The sequence below is a fragment of the Pelodiscus sinensis genome, chromosome 8, assembly GCF_052426305.1.
Source record: "Pelodiscus sinensis isolate ZL-2025 chromosome 8, ASM5242630v1, whole genome shotgun sequence".
Lineage (NCBI taxonomy): Eukaryota > Metazoa > Chordata > Testudines > Trionychidae > Pelodiscus > Pelodiscus sinensis.
The window spans coordinates 42,529,957-42,551,623 of NC_143059.1; the positions used below are offsets into that span (position 1 = coordinate 42,529,957).

The 21,667-nt window shown below is 47.6% G+C and overlaps 1 protein-coding gene across 1 annotated transcript in view; it reads left to right on the top strand.

Moving 5' to 3' along the window:
• CC2D2B (coiled-coil and C2 domain containing 2B) overlaps positions 1–21,667 on the top strand; it is a 152,413-nt gene that overhangs the window by 68,252 nt on the left and 62,494 nt on the right. Inside the window, exons 16-18 of the mRNA XM_089780176.1 lie at positions 8,220–8,367; positions 8,694–8,832; positions 20,501–20,704. Coding sequence (XP_089636302.1) covers positions 8,220–8,367; positions 8,694–8,832; positions 20,501–20,704 — 491 coding nt within the window. The remainder of the gene's footprint in view (positions 1–8,219; positions 8,368–8,693; positions 8,833–20,500; positions 20,705–21,667) is intronic.

Sequence of the window (21,667 nt, forward strand, 5' to 3'; positions counted from 1 at the left end):
GAACAGGTCCCGTATGAAGAGATGCTAAAGAGACTGGGACTTTTCAGCTTAGAAAAGAGGAGACTGAGGGGGGATATGATAGAGGTCTATAAAAGCACGAGTGGTGTGGAGAGGGTACATAAAGAAAAGTTCTTCATTAGTTCCCATAATAGAAGGACTAGAGGACACCAAATGAAATGAATGGGTAGCAGGCTTCAAACTAATAACAGAAAGTTCTTCTTCACAAAGCAAATAGTCAACCTGTGGAACTCCTTGCTGCAGGAGGCTGTGAAGGCTAGAACTTTAACAGAGTTTAAAGAGAAGTTAGATAAATTCATGGAGGCTGGGTCCATGGAGTGGTATTAGCCAGGGTATAGAAATGGTGTCCCTGGCCTCTGTTTTGGAAGGCTGGAGATGGATGGCACGAGACAAATGGCTTGGTCATTGTCTTCGGTACATCCCCTCCGGGGTAGCTGGTGTTGGCCGCTGTCAGCAGACAGGCTACTGGGCTAGATGGACCTTTGGTTTGACCCAGTACAACCGTTCTTAGGTTCTTATGTTCTAAGCTCAGGGCTCAGGGTCGGGGGTCTCACTGGACCACCTTGATTTTCATGCAAACCTGCTCCTGGGTGGCCAGGCTGGCAGCTCTCCCGCCCAAGCCGGCCACTTTCCTGTGCCTAGTGTGGAGGTCGTGGATGAGGTCCACGATCTCCGCACTAGACCAGGCGGGCGCCCACCACCTGCGTCCCCAGGCAGGCTCCTGGGAGCCGCCAGCCTGGTCCTGGGAAGAGGGGGAGGGATGGGTGGCAGCGGGTGGCTGGCTCGTGCCGTGCCAGGTGCTGGGTCTGCTGGCAGGCTTGCACCTGGCACGGGCACCATAGCCAGACCGTGCCCCTTTAAGGGCTCCGGGGCCAGGTGGGGGGCAGACGAGTTTTCCTGGTGGTGCCCAGAGTGGCCACCAGGGCAAGCTGGGGAGGGCTAGCCTCCCACTAGTTCGAATTAAGGGGCTACACAGCCCTTAATTCGAATGACTTAATTCGAACTAGGCGTTAGTCCTCGTAGAATGAGGTTTACCTAGTTCGAATTAAGCGCTCCGCTAGTTCGAATTAAGTTCGAACTAGCAGTTTGCCTGTGTAGTGCCTATCAAAGTTAATTCGAACTAATGTCTGTTAGTTCAAATTAACTTTGTAGTGTAGACATACCCTGAGATATGTAGAGCCACTTTAGTATGTACATTTTTTAAACATTATATCTTGATCCATCCCAAGATCCAATATGATATTTGGCAGTGTAGTTTTTTCTTCAGTTTGAGGACCAATTCTGAAAATCTCACCTCCCTCTGGAGATACTCTTTGAAAGTCACCTGAAGTAGAGCATCCATGGGAACACGTCTCAGAGAAGAAGAATAGATTACTCACTTTGTCCTGAATCTGCAGTTATTTGAGATGTGTATCCCTATGTATGCTGCATAACCTGCCCTCCTTTTCACACTGTTCTCTGTAGGGTGTTTGGATGCAGAAGGAATTGAGGGTGTTGCGGTCTTATTGTATATATGGTTGTATATATGGTTGTGACTATTTTCTTCCACTATTTGATCTGAGGAAGTAGGTCTGGCCCACGAAAGCTCATCATCTAATAAACCATCTTGTTCTTCTTCGAGTGGTCCCCGTGGGTGCTCCACTCCAGGTGTCGGGTCCCGTCCCGGCGCCGCTGGTCGGAAAACTTCTATAGCCGTAGCCGAGCCGGACCGCGCACGCGCGGACGCAGCGCGCGGCGTTCGCGCCTTTGCAACGGACCGGCTCCCCCTTGTCAGTTCCTCTCAGCCGCCCGTGGTTGCTGGCGGAACGCCGTTTGTCTCCTCAGACAGGAGCCGTTACTACACAAAAAAAAAAAAAAAAAAAAAAAAGGAAACAAAAAGAAAGAGAAAGTTAGTTAGTTAATTGGTTAATAATAGTTAGTTAGGTAAAAAAAAAAAAAAAAAAAAGAAGACAAAAAGACAAAAACGAGACATTATGCCTGGGTCACCGGGATTTAAACGGTGCGCTCTCTGCAAGGAAGCCATGCCAGCATCTGACGGGCATGAAGCTTGTGTCAGATGCTTAGGAGAGGCGCATGTGCCACAAAAATGCACTCACTGCGCTAAATTGACTCCGCGGGCACGCAGAGATAGAGATATGCGCCTGAAACTGCTGTTGTGTGACAAAGCTTTACAGCCTCCGGAGCAGCAGGTCTCAAAGTCCTCTATAGGACAAAGGAAGAGATCAGATTCCCCTGAGGCGCTGGGATCAAAAAAGAAGAGAGTTTCTCCCACCCGCTCTCTCCCGCCTCCCTCGCTGTCCCGGGCTGGTCAGGAGCACAAGCCGGGTGTCTCCGGGGCGGCAACGCACTCAGGCAGGTCGCATAAGCCGCAAGCGGCAAGCCGCTCGTTATCGGCACCGGCTCCGCGTCCCGCCGAGAGCACGGTCGCTGCGGAACGCTCGGCACCGCCACAGGGGCTGGAGCCGCGACAGTCTGCCCAGCCGCATCGAGCGGCACCGCAAACGGCTATTGGGGGCCAGGACAAGCCGGCACCGTGCTCGGCACCGGATGCCGCATTGCCAGATGGCACCGGGGAGCGGAACGAACGGGGCCGGCAGATCGCCCCCCACCGTGCCGAGTCGGCACCGGCAGATCATGCTGCTATCGCAGCTGCACCGAGTGACCATCTGCCTGCGGTGCCGGGCAAGATGCTAATGCCTGCCGACAATGCTGGCGAAATTATTCCTCCCCCTACCAGCTGTTCCTTATCAGTGCAAGGGGGAGAGGCTTCCCCTGCCTCAGCAGTCCCGACAAAGGCTGCTAGAAAGTCAGCACGAAGGCATTCAATTTCACCTTCACCTCAGCCTTCAGTTTCTCCTTCTCAGTCAATGAGAGCTAGTCATCCTCCGTTGTCTCATAGCCCAACAATGCCTTCTCCTCGCTGTAGGTCAAGATCTTGTTACTCTGACCATCGGGAACGATATCATTGCTACCGTCGGGAATCATCATACAGATCCCGCTCACCTAGCTACTCCCCGCCTAGATCTTATCATAGGCGGTATGACAGCAGATATTCCTCGCGAAGGTCTTCCCCTGACCATTTTGAATATAGAAGTCACCGGTCAGTTTCGGGATATGGGAGACCTCATTCTCGCTCTCATCACTGCTGCTGCCATACTCCTCATGAGGCACGTCAATCATCTCCAATTCAACACTGGAAGAGGGCATCGCCTAAGCACCAGAATCCTTCGCCTTCAGTTCAGCTATCTGAGCCCGAGGAAGGCCAGATATCGGATACGGACGATCAATTACGATCTGTAACTCAAAAAGATATTTCGACATCTTCCCCAGACGATGCAGTGTTTGAAGGGGATCCATCTCCCCCGGACGACACTAAAGACTTTCAAGACCTTTTTAGGAGAGTAGCCCAGTCTCAAGAGGTTCAGATAGCAGACACTCCAGCGAAGCAGTTTAAACTCTGGAGAAATTTGCACCCCAAACAACAATCTAAGGTTGCTCTTCCTATGGACGAGGCGATCCTCCAATCAGCAGCAGAGATTTGGAATACCCCGGCTTCGACTCCACCAACTTCGAAACCGGCGGAAAAGCGTTATTTTATAGCATCCAAAGACTCGGAATTTCTGTTTACTCACCCGCAACCAAACTCCTTGGTCGTCGACGCAGCTCTCCAAAGGGCTAAGAACCCACAATTGAAGAATGCGGGGGCTGATAAGGAGGCAAAGAAACTTGACATATTTGGCCGAAAGGTTTATACATCGGCCACCTTGCTTCTTTGCATAGCGAATTATACAGCTCTGTTGGCGAATCATAGCTTCGACAGTATAGCGAAACTTACAGACCTGTCCCAAAGATCATCGGAGGCGGACAGAGAGTTGTTACGATCGATCCTCAAGGAGGGCTATGCATGTTCCAAGGCCAATCTTCAGATAGCCATGGATATAGCAGATACAGCAGCTCGAGGAGTGGCAACAGCGGTGTCCATGAGGCGCTCTTCTTGGCTCGCCACGGCGGCAGTGCCCAAGGAGTTGCACTCCAAGGTAGAAGACCTCGCGTTTGACAAGGTGAGGTTGTTTGCAGAAAAGACAGATGAGGTGCTTCACACGGGAAAAGATTCAAGAACGACACGTCGGACGCTGGGGATGTACGCACCGCCATTCCGCCGCCGTCGTTATTTTCCATACCAAAGACGGTACGATTATCAGTCTCGGAGGCAAACAAATCGTCCGTTCGACCAATCGCGACCTAGACAGCGCCCTCAACGAAGGCGTCCACCACCACCCAGGGTGACGGGCACGCCCGCCTCAAAACAGCAAGTTTGACTCCCTTGTCGGGGGCAAGCGCATCATACCAATCGTCATTACACAGACAAAACCCATTTTTCACCACCGCTTACGACCTTACTATCATCAATGGGTCGCAATAACATCGGACAAGTGGGTTCTGGAAGTCATAAGCAGCGGCTTCACCATTCCTTTCACTTCCATCCCTCCCACCACCCCACCCTCCCCGTCCCTTTTCAGGGACCCATCTCACGAGGATCTCCTGCGACAGGAAGTCCATCACCTCCTGGACATCGGAGCGATAGAGAGGGTCCCCGATCAGTTCAGGGGAAGAGGGTTCTATTCCAGATACTTTCTAACGGAAAAGAAAATGGGGGGCTGGAGACCCATTCTCGATCTAAGACGTCTGAATCGTTATCTTCGCAGACAGCGCTTCAAAATGGTGACACTGACTTCCATAATCCCATCCCTCGATGTCAACGATTGGTTCGCTGCCCTCGATTTACAAGATGCGTATTTTCACATCACAATACATCCCGCGCACAGGCGTTTTCTGCGATTTGTGATAGGTCACGATCATTTTCAGTATCGGGTTCTACCATTCGGTCTGGCTTCAGCACCCAGAGCCTTCTCAAAAACCCTGGCCGTCGTGGCAGCTCATCTGCGTCGGTTACAGGTGATAATATATCCATACCTGGACGACTGTTTAATAAAAGGTGCCACGCAGCGAGAGGCATCGCAGATGGTGGCGACGGTAGAACAAACGTTCGAGTCACTCGGCCTCCTCCTCAACAGAAAAAAATCAACACTTATTCCGACGCAATTCATAAAGTTTATAGGGATAAACCTCGATTCACACACGGCAAGAGCTTACTTACCTCACGAAAGGTTTCAAGCGATCAAGGATCTCGTGACCATACTAACCAGCAACATCATGGTATCGGTACACAATTGCCTGCGTCTCCTGGGCCACATGGCAGCGGCCACTGCTGTAGTTCCTCATGCGCGCCTCCACCTGAGGGGTCTCCAACATTGGTTGTCCACAGTTTATGTCCCTGTGAGGCACGACATCCAAAAGGTAGTATGCCTACCTCCGCATGTCCAAAGATCCCTGCAGTGGTGGACGAAAAAGCAAAACCTTCTGCCAGGGGTTCCATTCCATCGACAACAACCATCGGTACAGATAACATCGGATGCCTCACTCATCGGCTGGGGGGCCCACATGGGCAGCGAACGAATTCAGGGCAAATGGTCTCCCAGCGAAAGGCGTCTGCACATAAATCTGTTGGAGCTTCGGGCAATCTTCTACGCATGCAAACATTTTCTTCCCCACATCAGAGGTCTGACAGTGAGGATACTGACGGACAATATAGCTGCAATGTATTATGTCAACAGACGAGGAGGAGCACGGTCACGATCCCTATGCGCCGAAGCAGTGCGATGTTGGAACTGGTGCATACAGAACAACGTAACCATAGCAGCGTCGTACTTACCTGGCACCGCCAATGTAATTGCAGACTCTCTCAGCAGACAATTCCCCACGGATCACGAGTGGGAGATAAGGACAGATGTACTTTCTGTGGTATTTCAGAAATGGGGGATTCCACAGGTAGACCTATTCGCAACATACAACAACAAGAAATGTCGCCTGTATTGCTCGAGAGCAGGGCTCGGCAAGGGCTCTCTCGGCGATGCGCTTCTGGTCACATGGAAGAAGACACTTCTGTATGCTTTCCCCCCCACAGTGCTTATCTCCAGGACACTGGAGAAAATCAGCTTAGAAGCGGCGACTGTCATTTTGCTAGCGCCAGCGTGGCCCAGGCAAGCCTGGTATCCATTCTTACACAGAATGTCAGTTCAACCACCTTACCCTCTTCCTCTTCACCAAGACCTCCTTACTCAGGAACGAGGCACGCTGTTACACCCCAGACTGCAGGCGTTGCATTTGACGGCGTGGCTCCTCAGTGGTTAAAAGGGGATGAAAATCTCTGTTCTGAGCAGGTCAAGACAATACTTCTACACAGTAGGAAAGACTCTACGAGGAACACGTACCTTGCGAAATGGCGGAGATTCGCTAACTGGTGCATTCAAAACAACATACACCCTCTCTCATCTCCTCTACAACACGTTTTGGACTACATCCTTCACTTACGGACTTCAGGGCTGGCACTATCGTCCCTAAGAGTGCACTTGGCAGCCATCAGTGCTTTTCACCAGCCAATAGAAGGTTCCTCGCTCTTCTCCCATGCAATTACAAAGAGGTTCCTCAAAGGGCTCCTAAATTTGCATCCACCACGAAGGGTGCCTTCCCCTTCTTGGAATCTGGATTTAGTATTGGACACCATTATGTACCCACCTTTTGAGCCCTTGACATCAGTTTCTCTGCATATGTTAACAATGAAAACAGTCTTCCTCCTTGCAATTACATCGGCAAGAAGGGTAGGTGAACTGGGGGCGTTGATGGCAAGCCCTCCTTTTACAGTTTTTTCCAAAGATACAGTGACGCTGCGATTACACCCAGATTTTATTCCCAAAGTCTGTTCTTCCTTCCATATTAACGAGCCTGTGGTCCTCCCGACTTTTTATCCCAAGCCTCATTCTTCAACTAGGGACGCTCTGTTTCACACGCTCGATGTCCGACGTGCGCTCTCTTTCTATATAGATAGAACACGTCAATGGAGACGCACTGACAGACTGTTGGTATCTTTGGCACCTAGATCAAAGGGCAAAGCGCTTTCCGCTCAACGCATTGCAAATCTCATCACTCTCTGTATTACGAAATGCCACTTGCTTAGGAATAAGCCTCTACCTGTTTTACCTCGGGCTCATTCTACGCGAGCGGTAGCGACTACCACTGCCTTTGCAAAGGGTATTCCCCTTGCGGATATCTGCCGGGCAGCTACCTGGGCCTCTAGCGCAACTTTCGCACGGCATTATGCCGTAACTAAGAGGTGGGCTTCAGATACCGCGGTAGCCTCTGCAGTCCTGTCCACAGTAGAAAATAACTGACCCGGAGCGCATTCTGGGTTACTGCTTTATACTCACCTGGAGTGGAGCACCCACGGGGACCACTCGAAGAAGAAGAAGAAGTTACTCACCCTGTGTAGTAACGATGGTTCTTCGAGATGTGTCCCCGTGGGTGCTCCACGCCCCACCCTCCTCCCCGCTCCGGGTCTTTCTGCTTTATCTTTCAGAGACCGAGCGGTGAGAGGAACTGACAAGGGGGAGCCGGTCCGTTGCAAAGGCGCGAATGCCGCGCGCTGCGTCCGCGCGTGCGCGGTCCGGCTCGGCTACGGCTATAGAAGTTTTCCGACCAGCGGCGCCGGGACGGGACCCGACACCTGGAGTGGAGCACCCACGGGGACACATCTCGAAGAACCATCGTTACTACACAGGGTGAGTAACTTCTTCTTAGTGTTTAAAGTGCTACATTGTCCTGCATTTTGCTTCGGTCTTATTGTGTGCAGCATGAGGAAGTATATACACATGGGCCAAACAAACATTGCTAACAGAAAATTTCTGATCAAGGACTCAAGAGCTGCATGTGCACCTGAATTCCCTCCCAATCAATCCCTCACTCCAGCAGATCACAAACTGCCTATTGATGCTGGTCAATTTTTTTTGCTAGATCTGCTAAGGAACTGCACTTGGTCTCAGAACATCTGGGGTGTGAGTGGGGCTCATCCTTTAGGTCCTTGGTCAAGAAAGCATCTTAATTTAGGAAAGCACTTACGTGCTTATGTCTAAAAGAAATCTTAAGATGAACAGGCCTTTACCAACAAATGGCAGGGTTGAAGGATGTATACTTGGGTTCATTTTTCTGAAGAGCTCAACTTTCAAAAGCTTGTGAAAACTTAATTAGATGAAACTTTAAATTTAATTGTACTGATTTATTTTCTTCCAACACCTTTTAATTTACAGATGTATGTTTTCTTCTGGATGAAACTGAAACTGAAGAGGTATGTCTTTTGACATCAGGAAAATTAATGTATTCCTTATCCTGGGCAGTCAGTGAGGGAGGAATTCCATTAGCTCCTTTATCTCAGAAAACAATCCCTGCTTGTTACAGGTAATAATAAATCTTATATATTCTAAAAGATTATCATAGGTTTTGCTAAATGGCAACTCATGCTTAATTCTGTGGGAAAAGTTATGCTACATTATAATTCTCTTTATGGCAAGGTATAACGCTAACTTATTGTAGGCGACAGTGAATCTATTTTCTGTAGATTTCTTGGGTGTTTCTGTCTTTATTTTGTTTGTGGTCAAAACATAGAATAAAACTGAAGCTGATTATGTCTGTGAGAACTGGAAATGTTTGCAAAACCATTGTGTATATTGCCTATAGGAAGAAATATATGACAAAATAAGTGAAAGTCTTATATTCCTTTTTAGTGTGCCAAGATACCTAAATGCAGAAATAGCTACTGGACTGCTGTGGTTCACTGACACACAGAAACTTATTGAATGGGCCAAAAAAGCCAAAATTGATCCTAATGACCCCGAGTATTCAGACTTGATGGAATTCATATTGGTAATGTTTAGTCAAGTTTAGTATTAGAAATTCGTAATAGTTTATAATTGCATCTAGAATAAACTATGTATTGAGTCTAACATGACTGGAGTTAAGGAATTTCTAGATATTTTTTACAAAAGTAATTTTCACAGGAGATCTTTGGTTCCAGTGTTATAATTAATATGGGACAGAACAGTGAGACCACTTCTGTTCAAGATTTCTGAAGTTGCCAAAAGAAGTGGGAGCAAAGCTGAGATAGATATATATTTCCTTGGTGCAACAAGATGAAATTGTTCCTACCTAATTATAAGTGACTCTATTTTATTTTAGATTCTTAATCAGTGGGATTGTTACCCTCTCTCCTTTTCTTCTTCTCATATCCTTTTTCCTTTCCCTAACCCTGGTCATTTCTTCTGAACTCTTTCTGGACATTCTTTCTTCTGGTGTCCCACCACACTGTAAATCTTACCCAATTATTTACATGGATTATAACAGACTTAAAACATCAGTTTATGGAAAATAAATGATTGTGAAGCCCAGAAGAACAAAAGAATAACACAATTTGCATTCATCTTATGTCATGAATTTTATTTTGTTTCTCTTTCAAGTCCTGTCATTTCAGTACATTATTTAGAGATAGGAAGCACAAAATCTGTGGGAAGGGATCAGGGTGAAGAAAATACATTGATAGGGATCTTCATGGAGTTTTCTCAACTTCATTCACTCTGTGTATCACAGATCCAGAAGGAAGTAAACTTTATGCATGGAAACAGGAGCTATCCTTCTAAGGACATAGTGATGTCAGTTACATGATCCTACAGCTGCTCCTTAGTAGCTGTAGAGAAGTTATGGTTGAATGTGGTGCAAAAGTAAAAGCTGCAAATTACTGAGGCTCTGTGGACTTATTCTAGAGTCTATGTAATGACTTCACTGTTGCAATTTGGGGAATTTTTCAAAAGTGAGAATAGGCTTAACTACTACAAAATATAGTTTTAAGGTTTTTAAAAGGCTAAGGCTTATCTCTCTTGATCCCTTTGTAGATACTGTGTAGATTGCTTCAATGGTGGTCATTTTAGATTCTGTTTCTGTATGTAACATTTTACAACATATACTTTAAACAAAGTAGCTAGGGTAAACAGAATAAAGGATATTTACCATAATGGACTACATACAAACAGAAAATGAGAATTGAACTTGGATTGAAAAAGAAAATCAACAAAAAATTAAGCATATTCAAGAATTAATCTGAACTGATATTGAGATATAAATAATCATGAACGAGCCTAATCCAAAACCCACTGAAGTCAATGGTAACATTTTCCAGCAACTTCACTGCGTTTAGGAATAGGCCCTATGTCCTTAATTATAATCTCAGATAACATTTCTTTTACCTGTGAAGTCAGTCTTGAGAATTTGGAGATGTTAGCCGTGGTGTACACTAAGGAGTTATTTTGAAATAACAAGAGTGCATCCACACTACCAAGCCTATTATTTCAAAATAACAGGCTGATTATTTTGAAATACTAACTCCTTCTTTCCATGAGGAATAATTCTTATTTCGAAATTGTTATTTTGAAATAACGTGTGTGTGGACACTCAGTTGCTGTTATCATATATATAGTTGCTCAATGTCTGTGACTCTGTAACACTGAAATGCTGGCTGTTCCCTCTTGGTGGCCCATGCTGCATGAGGAGTGTGGGGCCCAAACGGCCGCTTGCGCTGCTTGCTTCCCCGTGGTAGCCCGGCTGAGCAGTGCAGAACTCAACCGAGTGCCACGGTGGGAAGGGGGGCAAGGCGGTGACATGCGGCATGACAGCGGCTCCAGGCCCTGCCCCCTGGCCATGCATGTCACTGCCCTGCCCCCTTTTGCCTCCCACCATTGTGCTCGGCTGACTTCTGTGCCTCTCAGCTGGGTCGCCACATGGGAGCAAGTGGCGCAAGCGACCATTTGGGCTCCGTGCTCCCCATGCAGCATGGGAGTGTAGAGCCCAAATGGCCGTTTGGGCTCTGTGGTCCTCCAAGTGAGAGGCAGGAGGGGGAGGAGAAGAGAAAGAGAGAGACAGAGAGAGAGGCAGGAGGTGGAGGAGAGCTGAGAGAGAGAGGGGGGAGGCAGTAGGAAGAGGAGAGAGAGAGAGAGAGAGACGGAGTGAGAGACCGGAGGCTCAGGAGAGAAGACCGACGTGGAGGAGAGACATGAAAATCCCGTCTTATGATGGGCTAATTGGCTAGTTTCAAAATAATTGGCCTCCAGAGGCCTCTTACAGCTGCACTTGTAGCCGCTCTGGCCATACCTGACATCTCCACTGCTCCCCTTCTCCTGCAGTGCCTTTAAAAAAACAGGCTGCAGGAAAAGGGCTTGTGGCACGTGCAAACCTCTGCCAGCCCCATTCCACGCTGCAGCAGCACAGGGACCATGGCTGACCCCAGTGCTCCCTCTGAGCCCTTCATGGCTGCCAGCACTCCTCCAGCACCCTCACTGCCTCTAGCCAGGGACACAGAAGTGTACTGGCCTGGACTGGTGTGGAGATCCTGGATATCATTGAGGTCTGGGGTGAGGAGACCAATTTCCAGGACCTCTGCATTAGAAAGTGTCACAAGGATGTCTATGGCTGGATGGTCACCAGCATGGCCAAAAAAGGACACGCACGGACCCTTGACCAGGCCTGAACTCAGGCAGCTCTATAATAAGGCCAGGGAGCAGAGAGGATCACTGCACACAGGCTGCCTCTACAACCAGCACGATACCATCCAGTTGGGGGGTAGGTCAGCTCTCCCCCATCATCATTAAGTCCGACCAGGAAACACCCAGCGCCACATCCTCCACGAGGGCAGGGTTGTGAAGGAGGACAATGAGGAGAAGAAGAAGGAGGAGGAGCAGGCCAACCACTCGCACAGGCCTGCAAGCCAGGAGCTGATTTTCAGCTTGGAACTGGTCCCCCCTCCCAGGATGTCTCCCAGGCATCGGACAAACCTGGGAAAGGCACATCAGGTGAGTTCCATATCTTTTCCTATGCACGCGCAAGGGCAGATGGCAGGCTGTGAGGGGCTACATGCTCCTTATTCGGCTTGGGGCTCACATAGCAGCCTGTACACATGGGTGCACATGGAGTGCCAGTCTGGAGCACTCAGCCCCATGATGCTGTCACATAGGAACCCCTCGCTCCTTCTCACAAGGTTCCTGGAAAGGCCTGCCTTACTCCAGCCTGTGTGGTGGGATACCTTCCCATGACAAACCACGTTTAAGGAAGCTGGGGTCATGAAAACACACAGTAGTGCTGCACAAAGCATAGGCTCATGCCTGCACTCTTGGGGCAGCATGTGGTCCCAGTCAAGCGTGGCAAGGTGGAGGACACCAATCCCCTGCAGTGGAGCCTGCGGGGGGCAGGAAGAGGACAGGACCTCAGTAACACTCTCTCCAGCAAGTGGCCTCTGCTGCTCACACACATTTCCTTCAACACCCTTCCCCTGGCTTCCAGTGGGCAGGAATAGAAGTTCCCTCTCTGTGGGATGCCACGAGTGCTGGGCCCGGCATGTGCGGGACACAGAAGGAAGCCAAGCCACCGCATCCTCCTCTCCCACCTGCAGGCTCCTGGCCTGGCCGTCATCTTCCCATGCCTGCTTGTCCATGGGATGTGGATATAGTAATGCTCCCCTGGGATGTCCATGCCCCTGCAGGAAATTGCCCACTGTCTAGGCAACATATGGCCTTGCTTGAAGCATATTGCCATTGTCTGAACTGAGACCTTTGGCCTGAACTCAGAGATTAAGGCTAGGCTTCATGCACAGTTTCTCCTGGGATGATTGCCCTTGTAAATTTCCTTTACAGCTGGGTCAGCTGAGAGCGTGGTGCATCCACAACCTTCCCCACCATCCTCCTGACTCTGCAGGATCTGCCAGAGAAGGAGAACCCGTGAGGACCTGCTGTGGGAGCAGATGGCCTACCTCCAGTCCCTCTTTCAAGGGCTCAACAACAAGCATCAGGAACAGGCCACTGACCGGGAGGAGCACTAGGCTGACCGGTAGCTGTGGAAGTCTGCCTGGAAGCAATCGTTGAGCCAGCCTGTGCTGACCATGTGCTTCTCCCTCACCTCAGTGGTGGAGTGCGTGACCTCGTGCATGGAGTGGGCCACCAGTCATCTCCTTGCTCCCGTCCCTGTACCCCAGGATTCCCAAACAGAGTCGGTGGGACTTCCAGGACAGTCGAGGCCTTCCAGGACAGCAGGCTCCACTCCCATCCCCATCCCTGAACTCTCCTCCTTCCACCTTACCCCTCGTTTTCTCCACCCCATTACAGGTTCTTTCCCCAGTTCCTCCCCTATTTTATATCCCCCAAATTAACAGAGTTGTTTGTTTAAAAAAAGGCATTTTTATTTGCTCTGCAACGGTGTGTCTAGACTACATGGCTCCATGTAAATTAATTTATTTGGCATAGTCAAAGAAGTGGGGATTTAAGTAATTCCCGCTTCATTAAAATAAACATGGACTCTGTGCTGTGCCGACGATCAGCTGATCTGACACAGCATGGCAGTCTAGATGCGGATCTGTCGGCTGAGGAAACCTTTGCCGACCGAACCCTTATGCCTCGTGAAATGAGATTTACAGGATCGGTGGGCAAAGGCTTCCTCAGCCAACAGATCTGTCTAGACTGCCACTCTGTGTCGGATCAGCTGATCGTCGGCACAGCGCAGTGGCCATGTATATTTTAATGAAGTGTGGATTATTTAAATCCCCGCTTCTTTGACCATGCCAAATAAACTAATTTACATTAATGGAGCCATGTAGTCTAGACACATCCCAAGGGAGAGAGGAAGGTGGGGGAAGGAGGGCAGGGGAAGGGAAAGGCTAGGGAGGAAAGGCACGCGGGACAATGCAGCAGCCCCGGAGGTGAATCTCATAGCTGGTCTTGGCTGAAACTCTCCCTCAAGGCTTCCTTAATGCACACAGACCACTGATGTGCTGTCCTGATAAACCTAGTGTCTGGCTACTCAGAACCCCTGGCCAGCCATTCAGCCTCTGCCCCCCACCCTGGCTGGAAAGTCTCCCTCTTATTCTCACAAAGGTTGTGGAGCACACAGCAGGCTGCCACCACAAAGGGGATATTTCACTGGCTGAGGTCCAGGTAGGTGAGGAGACTCCTGAACCTCCCCTTCAAGTGGCTGAACGCACACTCCACAACCATACAGTACCTGCTGAGCCTGGCATTGAAGTTTTCCTTGGTGGGGTCCAGGCTGCCCATGTAGAGCTTCATCAGCTAGACGAGCAAGGGGTAGGTTGCTTTGCCCAGAAAGCAAATGGGCATGTCCATGTCCCTGACCCTGATGTTGTGGTCGGGGAAAAAAGTACTGGTATGCATGTGGAACAGGTCTTCCCCAACCACTTGACTTTGATGTCAATGAACCAGCCCTTGTTGTCCACCATGGCCTGCAGCCCCATAGAAAAGCATCCCTTCCTGTTGATGTAGTCCAAGTCCCTTGTCGGGGGCCAGGATGGGGATGTGAATGCCATCTGTGCCCCTCCTCCACGAATGGGGAAGTCCATGGCAGCAAAGCCATCGCCAATGGTGTTGATATTGACCAGAGTGATGACCCTCCACAGCAGCCCATTGTTGATGGCATTGGCTACCTGCAGGAGCACAGCAATTTCCCCACACCAATGGAGTGGTAGCGATCTGGTGTAGCAAGCTTCCAGAAGGTGATGGCAATGCGTTTCTGCAGGGAGATGGTGGGTTACAGACAGATGTCCTGTTGCCTGAGGGCAGGGGTGAGCCATTTGCAGAGCTCCAGGAAGGTGGCCTTCTGCATGCAGAAGTTGTGGAGCAATTGCTGGTTCATCATTGCTGCAAGACAATGTGGTCCCACTAGTCAGAACTGGCCTTCCTCCACCAGAAGTGGCATTCCACAGTGTTCAGAGGGTTAAGAGGCATTTGGAGCAGCAGGAGCACCAGGACCTGGGTGAAGAGATTGTCTGGTTGGGGCTGGTTGACATCCTGCTGGAGCTGCATGCAGGCAGTCTGGACGAATTGCGCCATGAGGCTCAGCATGAGGCCCAAGAGCATGGCACTACTTTGCAGCAGCTCTGGCTCCATGATGTGAGTGCTGAGGCATCCACAAGGGCAACCAGAGCACACCATGTCAGTGTGGAGTCTCATGAGGGGGTAGGCATAGTAGGAGTGGTGTGTGAGACACAGCCGTAGAGAGGAGCTGCTGAAAGCATGTGTCTCAGCATGCCTGGTAAAGCAACCACAGGAAGTGTCTGCTCTTCTGGTGTCCTCCCCAGAGTACTTCCGGATACTCTAAATCCAAGGCAGGGTCCTATCAGTTTGAATGTGCTATTTCAAAATAATTCTGGGTATGTCTACACTACCACCCTAGTTCAAACTAGGGTGGTAATGTAGGCAACTGGAGTTGCAAATGAAGCCCGGGATTTGAATTTCCCGGGCTTCATTTGCATCTCGCCGGGCGCCGCCATTTTTAAATGTCCGCTAGTGCGGACTCCGTGCCACGCGGCTACACGCGGCACGGACTAGGTAGTTCGGACTAGGCTTCCTAGTCCGAACTACCGTTACTCCTTGTTTCGAACTACCTAGTCCGAACTACCTAGTCCATGCCGCGTGTAGCCGCACGGCTTGGAATTCGCACTAGCGGACATTTAAAAATGGCGGCGCCCGGCGAGATGCAAATGAAGCCCGGGAAATTCAAATCCCGGGCTTCATTTGCAACTCCGGTTGCCTACATTACCACCCTAGTTCGAAGTAGGGTGGTAGTGTAGACATACCCTCAGAGCTATTTCGATGCTTGAAATGGGGACGCGCTATTACGATTTTGTTATTTCGGGAGTTATTTCATAGGATCGTAGAACTGAAAGGGACCTCAAGAGGTCATCGAGTCCAGTCCTTTTCCCTCATGGCAGGACCAAGCACTGTCTAGATCATCCCTGATAGATGTCTATTCAACCTGCTCTTAAATATCTCCAGTGATAGAGTTTCCACAACTTCCCTAGGCAACTTATTCCAGTGTTTAACCACCCTGACCATTAGGAAGTTTTCCCTAATGTCTATCCTAAACCTCCTTTGCTGCAATTTAAGCCTATTGCTTCTTGTCCTATCATCAGAGGCCAGGGAGAACAATTTTTCTCCCTCCTCCTTGTAACACCCTTTCAGATACTTGAAAACTGCTATCATGTCCCCTCTAAGTCTTCTCTGTTCTAAACTTAAGAAGTCCAATTATTTCAGTCCTTGTTTTCTAGACCTTTAATCATTCCTGTTACTCTTCTCTGTACCTTCTCCAATTTCTCCACAAATTTCTTGAAATGTGGTGCGCAGAACTGGACACAATACTTCAGTCCAGAGGTCTAATCAGTGCAGAGTAGAGCGGAAGAATAACTTCTTGTGTCTTGCTCACAACACACCTGTTAGTGCATCCCAGAATCATGTTTGCTTTTTTTTGCAACAGTGTCACACTGTTGATTCATGTTTAACCTGTGGTCCACTATAACCCCTAAATCTCTGTCGGCAGTATTTCTAACTAGACAATCACTTCCCATTCTGTAGGTGTGGAACTGATTGTTCCTTCCTAAGCGGAGCACTTTGCATTTGTCCTTATGAAGCTTTCATCCTATTTATGTCAAACCATTTCTCTAGTTTGTCCAGATCATTTTGAATTTTGACCCCTCATTTTCCAAAACACTTGTAACCCCTCTCAGCTTAACTTAATTTATCTGCAAACTTAATAATCATACTCTCTATGTATGGGGTGGGCAATAATTTTTGATGGGGGGGACACTGCAAGATTTTGGAAACTCTTTCAGCATATTGAGGGTATGTCTACCCATCAAACACTTTCCTAGTGTCTACACAAGCCAACCGCTATTTCGAAATTAAATCAAAATAGTGGAGGGCTTATTTCAAAATTGGTAAACCTCATTCCAAGAGGAATAATGCCAATTTCAAAATTGCTATTTTGAAATAATTGCTGTGTAGACACTTATTTTGAAATAGGGGGCCTCCAGCCCTTCCCAGGGTGCCCCGGTGGCCACTCTGGTCTCAACCAAGAACACTCCACTCCCTTCCCCCCCCCCCCCGAGCCCTTAAAGGGGTAGAGTCTGGCCACAGTGCCTGTGCCAGCTCCAAGCCTGCCAGCCCAGAGCCAGCAGTCACTGCCACTGACCCAGTGGCCCCAAAACATGAGCCAGCAAGCCACTGGCAGCCAGTCCTCCTCTGCTCCCCAGGAGCAGCCTGCCAGTTCCCGGGAGCCTGCGAGCACCTGAAGAAGGTGGTTGCCTTTCTGGTCCAGGGTGGAGATCATGGACCTTATTCAGGTTTTGGGGGATGCTCCCAACGTCCATGATCTCTGTACTAGACGGGGAAACATGGCCGTCTATGATAGGATAGCTGCCAGGCTGGCCACCAAAGGCCACATGTGAACCCAGGAGCAGGTTCGCATGAAAATCAAGTTGGTCCGGCCAGACCCCCAGCCCTGAGCTTCCCCTCCCCCTTTTCCCCTTGCTTCCCCCTTCCAGCTCCTTCCTCCCAGGTTTCCTCCTTCTCTCTCCCACCTTCTCTCCTCCCCTCTCCCACCTCCTTTCCCCAGTCTCACCAGAGTTTCATTGCCCCCCCCCCCAGCTTTGTTAAATAAAGAGAGTTTGTGTTCATGAAAATACATGTATTTTATTTTACATCAGGAAGGGGGGTTAGGGAAGGGTAAGTGGAAGGACATGAGGGAGGAATGAGGCACAGCCCCCCAGTGGAGCAAACCAGGGTGGCTCTTAGTGCTCCTCAGGGTGGAAGCTCTCCCGCAGGGCCTCCTTGATACTGACAGCCCGCCGATGGACCTCCCGGATGGCAGCCAGAAGAATGTGAAGCCAGGCTCATAGCAATGCATCCATGAGAAGCACCTGAGTGCCCAGGGACAGATCTGGCTCCATGTTGCAGAGTGCTGTGGTGTCCTGAGTGAGGGCAACCAGAGCATACAGAGATAAAATGCTTTGCTGTCCCTCATCGAGGTAGGCAAGTAAGCAGGGAAACCTGAGAACCGGCTGTCCAGGGGGCGTCCCTTTAAGCATAGGCCTTAGTTAGCTTCAGGCAGCAGCCACACATAGTAACTCCTGAATTGATGCCCTGCTGGACCTGCTTTTGTCCAGCCTTAAATGCAATTCAGCATCCACTCAGTGTGGATGTGCTATTTCGAAATAGCCAAATGCTATTTCAAAATGCATTTTGTGTGTAGACGTGTTATTTTGAAATATCTTATTTTGAAATAACTATTTCGAAATTAGATATTTCGAAATAATGCCGTAGTGTAGACGTACCCTAATGGAGGAGATGCCTAATGGAGGGGTCTGGGGTGGAAGTTGGGCGCAGGAGGGAGCTTGGGGTAAGGGATTGGTGTGCAGGAGGGAGACTGGAGTTTGGGAGGGAGTTTGGGTGAAGGAGAGGGTTGTGACCTAGGGCAGGGGTTTGGGATGTGATTTATGGTAGGTGGGGATTGTGATCTGGGGCAGGAGATTGGGGTGTCAGATCTGGGAGGGGGTAAGGGTATAAGAGGGGGACAGAGGGTTTGGGTGTGTTGGGAGGGGGGGCAGAGAGTTGGGGCAGGAAAGGGCTGGGGTTCCAGAAACAGGCTGTGGCCAAGAGACTTACTTGCCAGCTGCCAAACTTGTCTGCCTGCCTGCAGAGGTTAAAATGTTTCCCAGCCAGTCTGCCTGCCTGCCTGGCCATGTGCTTCATGAATAACTGAGCCAAGGAGAGGGAACACAATTCTTCTAGGCTGCCTGTTACTCCAACAAGCAGCTTGCATTGGCTGGTTTCTGCCAGAAAGCGGCCAATGGTAATGTGCTAGGGGTGGAGTGTCTCCTAAAACTTCCCCTCTCCCCTCCAGTTTTAAAACAGAAACAGAACCTGTAGCTGCATTTCTGCATGGTGTGTGGGGCTGCAGGGCAAGCTGGTGAGCCTGCCTCCGGCTCCCCACTGCCTCCGTGGGCCATATTTTACCCAGGCCTGATCTATACCATCGTCTAAATGGTTGATGAAGATATTGAATAAAACTGGTCCCCAAACAGACCCCTGCGGAACCTCACTTGTTATGCCTTTCCAGCATGATTGTGAACCGTTAATAACTACTCTCTGAGAACAATTAGCCAGCCAGTTATGCACCCACCTAATAGTAGCCCCATCAAATTCAGGGAATATGTATTACAAGGAACAAATCTGTAAATGTGTCAATATCTGCAGTTGAGGATAATGCTGAAGTGTTCATAAAGGAACATTTTTGGGGTTTTAAACCATGGAAGAAGACAACTAGTACTTTAATGACTGAATGTGTTCTATGAGACCTTGAAGGAATGTCATTATCTATTGATAACTTTTGTCGCTAACGTTATGACAATGGGAATAATATGAAAGGTAAAGACAATGGTATAGAAAAGAGACTAATAGAAATGAATTCTCGAGTTGTTTTGTTTGTTTCTTGTAATACAGATTCCCTTAATTTGGTTGTCAATGATTCTGCCAAATTTTGTTTGGAGGCAAAAAGTTTCTTTGACTTAAGCAATGCAACTTTCCCCCTCCCCCCGCAAATTTGATTGTCAATGATGCTGCCAAATTTTGTTTGGAGGCAAAAAGTTTCTTTGACCTAAGCAATGCAATTTTTTTTCATGTTTGGTGTGCCATTGGGAAGTTCTTCATGCCCATATGTGTTCTCTAACTCTGAAACTATTGAGTCAAGCAAAGTGGGAGACTCAAATGGATGCCTTGAAGCCTCTTCAGTATGATTCACTAATTGAAATTTCTGATGATTGTACCCTAACAGGATCACCTGGCAATATAGCGCATGCAGATGCAGAAGCTCTTGTAAATAGTCTTTGCAAGTTCAAATGTGTAGCTTCACTTATTGTGTGGTGTAGTATCATGTTTTGAGGTTAACCTCCCCAGTAAGAAACTTCAGGCAAAGGACTTCAACATACAACAGCTGCAAGAGACCAAGAAGTTTGTAGAGGAATGCGGGTGTGATGAAGCATTTGAAAAGACATTAGTAGATGCTCATTGTTTAGGAATTTGAACTACCAACAGACTTCGAAACAGACAGCACATATTTGAAGAAAGAAGCAACAGTTCACATATGAGGCAAAAGACTAATCAGTTCAGGATCCAAAACAAAAATTCAAAGTAAACTTTTGTTTTTCAGTCCTAGATACTGCAATCCAATCAGTTAAAGGTGATTTGAGCAAATACAGCAGCATGATTCAATATTTGGCTTCCTCAGTGATATGCAGTTTGCCAAATAAGACCTCAAAACAGATATTAGAACATTGATTGAAGCTACAGTTGGAATTACAACATGGAAACGAATCTTTAAAGAAAAAGAACAAATACAAAATATGATTAAAACTCAAATGTCTGTTGTACCTTAAAATTAATACCAATAGAAACAAATGTGGGCATTTGTTCCTATCAAAAAAACATCATACAATCTGATATTCTCAATGCTTAAGCCCTAAATAATAGCAATGGCATTGCAGGTCATACTGCAATACACTGTTAGAAGTATGAAACGTTTCTTAGAACCTGTTAGTGTCTTGCTTGGCTCACACCAGTACAGTTTCACTTTATAAAAAGAAATAGTAAAATTTAGTAGTCATCACCCAAAAATCTTTACAATATTCAAACCTTGCTTTTACTTTCTCTAACAGTATACAAGATCCAAGGAACAAACTATGTCAAAATATTTTCGTCTTGAACAGCTGCAAGAAGAATTTAACTTTGTTACTGAAGAAGAGATTAAAAAGTGTAAACGTTTCCAGCTGTTGCAGCTTAGGAACTCAGAGCAGTTAGATTTCTGTCATATTCAGCAAATACCTCTGTATGACAGAGAGATACCAGATGCGCTCATTCAGGTATTTAATGTTTCCACTATGAACCCTGTTGCATGTTGTACATGACAATCTGAGTTTAATATTAATCTTTGATTTTTTTACAGTAGTTGAATTCAACTTTTCTCTTCCTATTTTATTTCAATATGCAGCATGCAGCATTGACATGTGTAATCTTTTACATTATCATGATATGAGGCCTAAGAATCAGATTCCAATGTTCTTATTCATGTTGAATAGCACATCATTCATTACTCAAGTAGTCCTTGTTGTGCTCAGTGATGCAAAATGCTAGTCAGAGTGAGTAAGTTTATCCAAACATGATCCTTAAATTTTAATGCAGTAAATTGGACAACATTGCTTTCAGTCTCTGGGAAATAATTGCTTTCCATAAAACAGCTTTGCAGTATCTCTATATCATTTTGATTCTTTTTTTTTCTATCTCATGTATGAGAGAACACATATTTCTCCTCTTGCCTATATATTTTTATTTCCTTTTTCCTCTTGTTGTTTTTAGTTATAACTTGTGAAGTAGTTAGGGATGCACTTTAAGGGGCATTTCTACACAGTAGCATTATTTTGGAATAACTGACGTTATTTCGAAATAACAAAATGTGTGTTTACACAGCAAGCCATTATTTTGAAATAATGTCGAGCTGGAGGACTTCTTATTCTGACTCCTATAACCCTCATTTTATGAGGAGTAAGGGAAGTCAAATGAAGAGTGTTCTTCTTTCAACTTTTGCTGTGTAGACAGCACAAAAAGCAGAATTAAGCTATTTTGATTTCAGTTACACAATTAATGTAGCTAAAGTTGCACATCTTAATTCAGTTTTTGCCCTGCTGTGTAGATGTACCCTGAGAGAATCCAATAACCATGTCATATTCTGGAATGCCTGTTACTTTCATCATAGTTTTTAAAAAGTGGAACATAATATAGTATATTTAAATGCCTCTTTTCATTTTCTTTAAAAAGCCTTGTAAAGA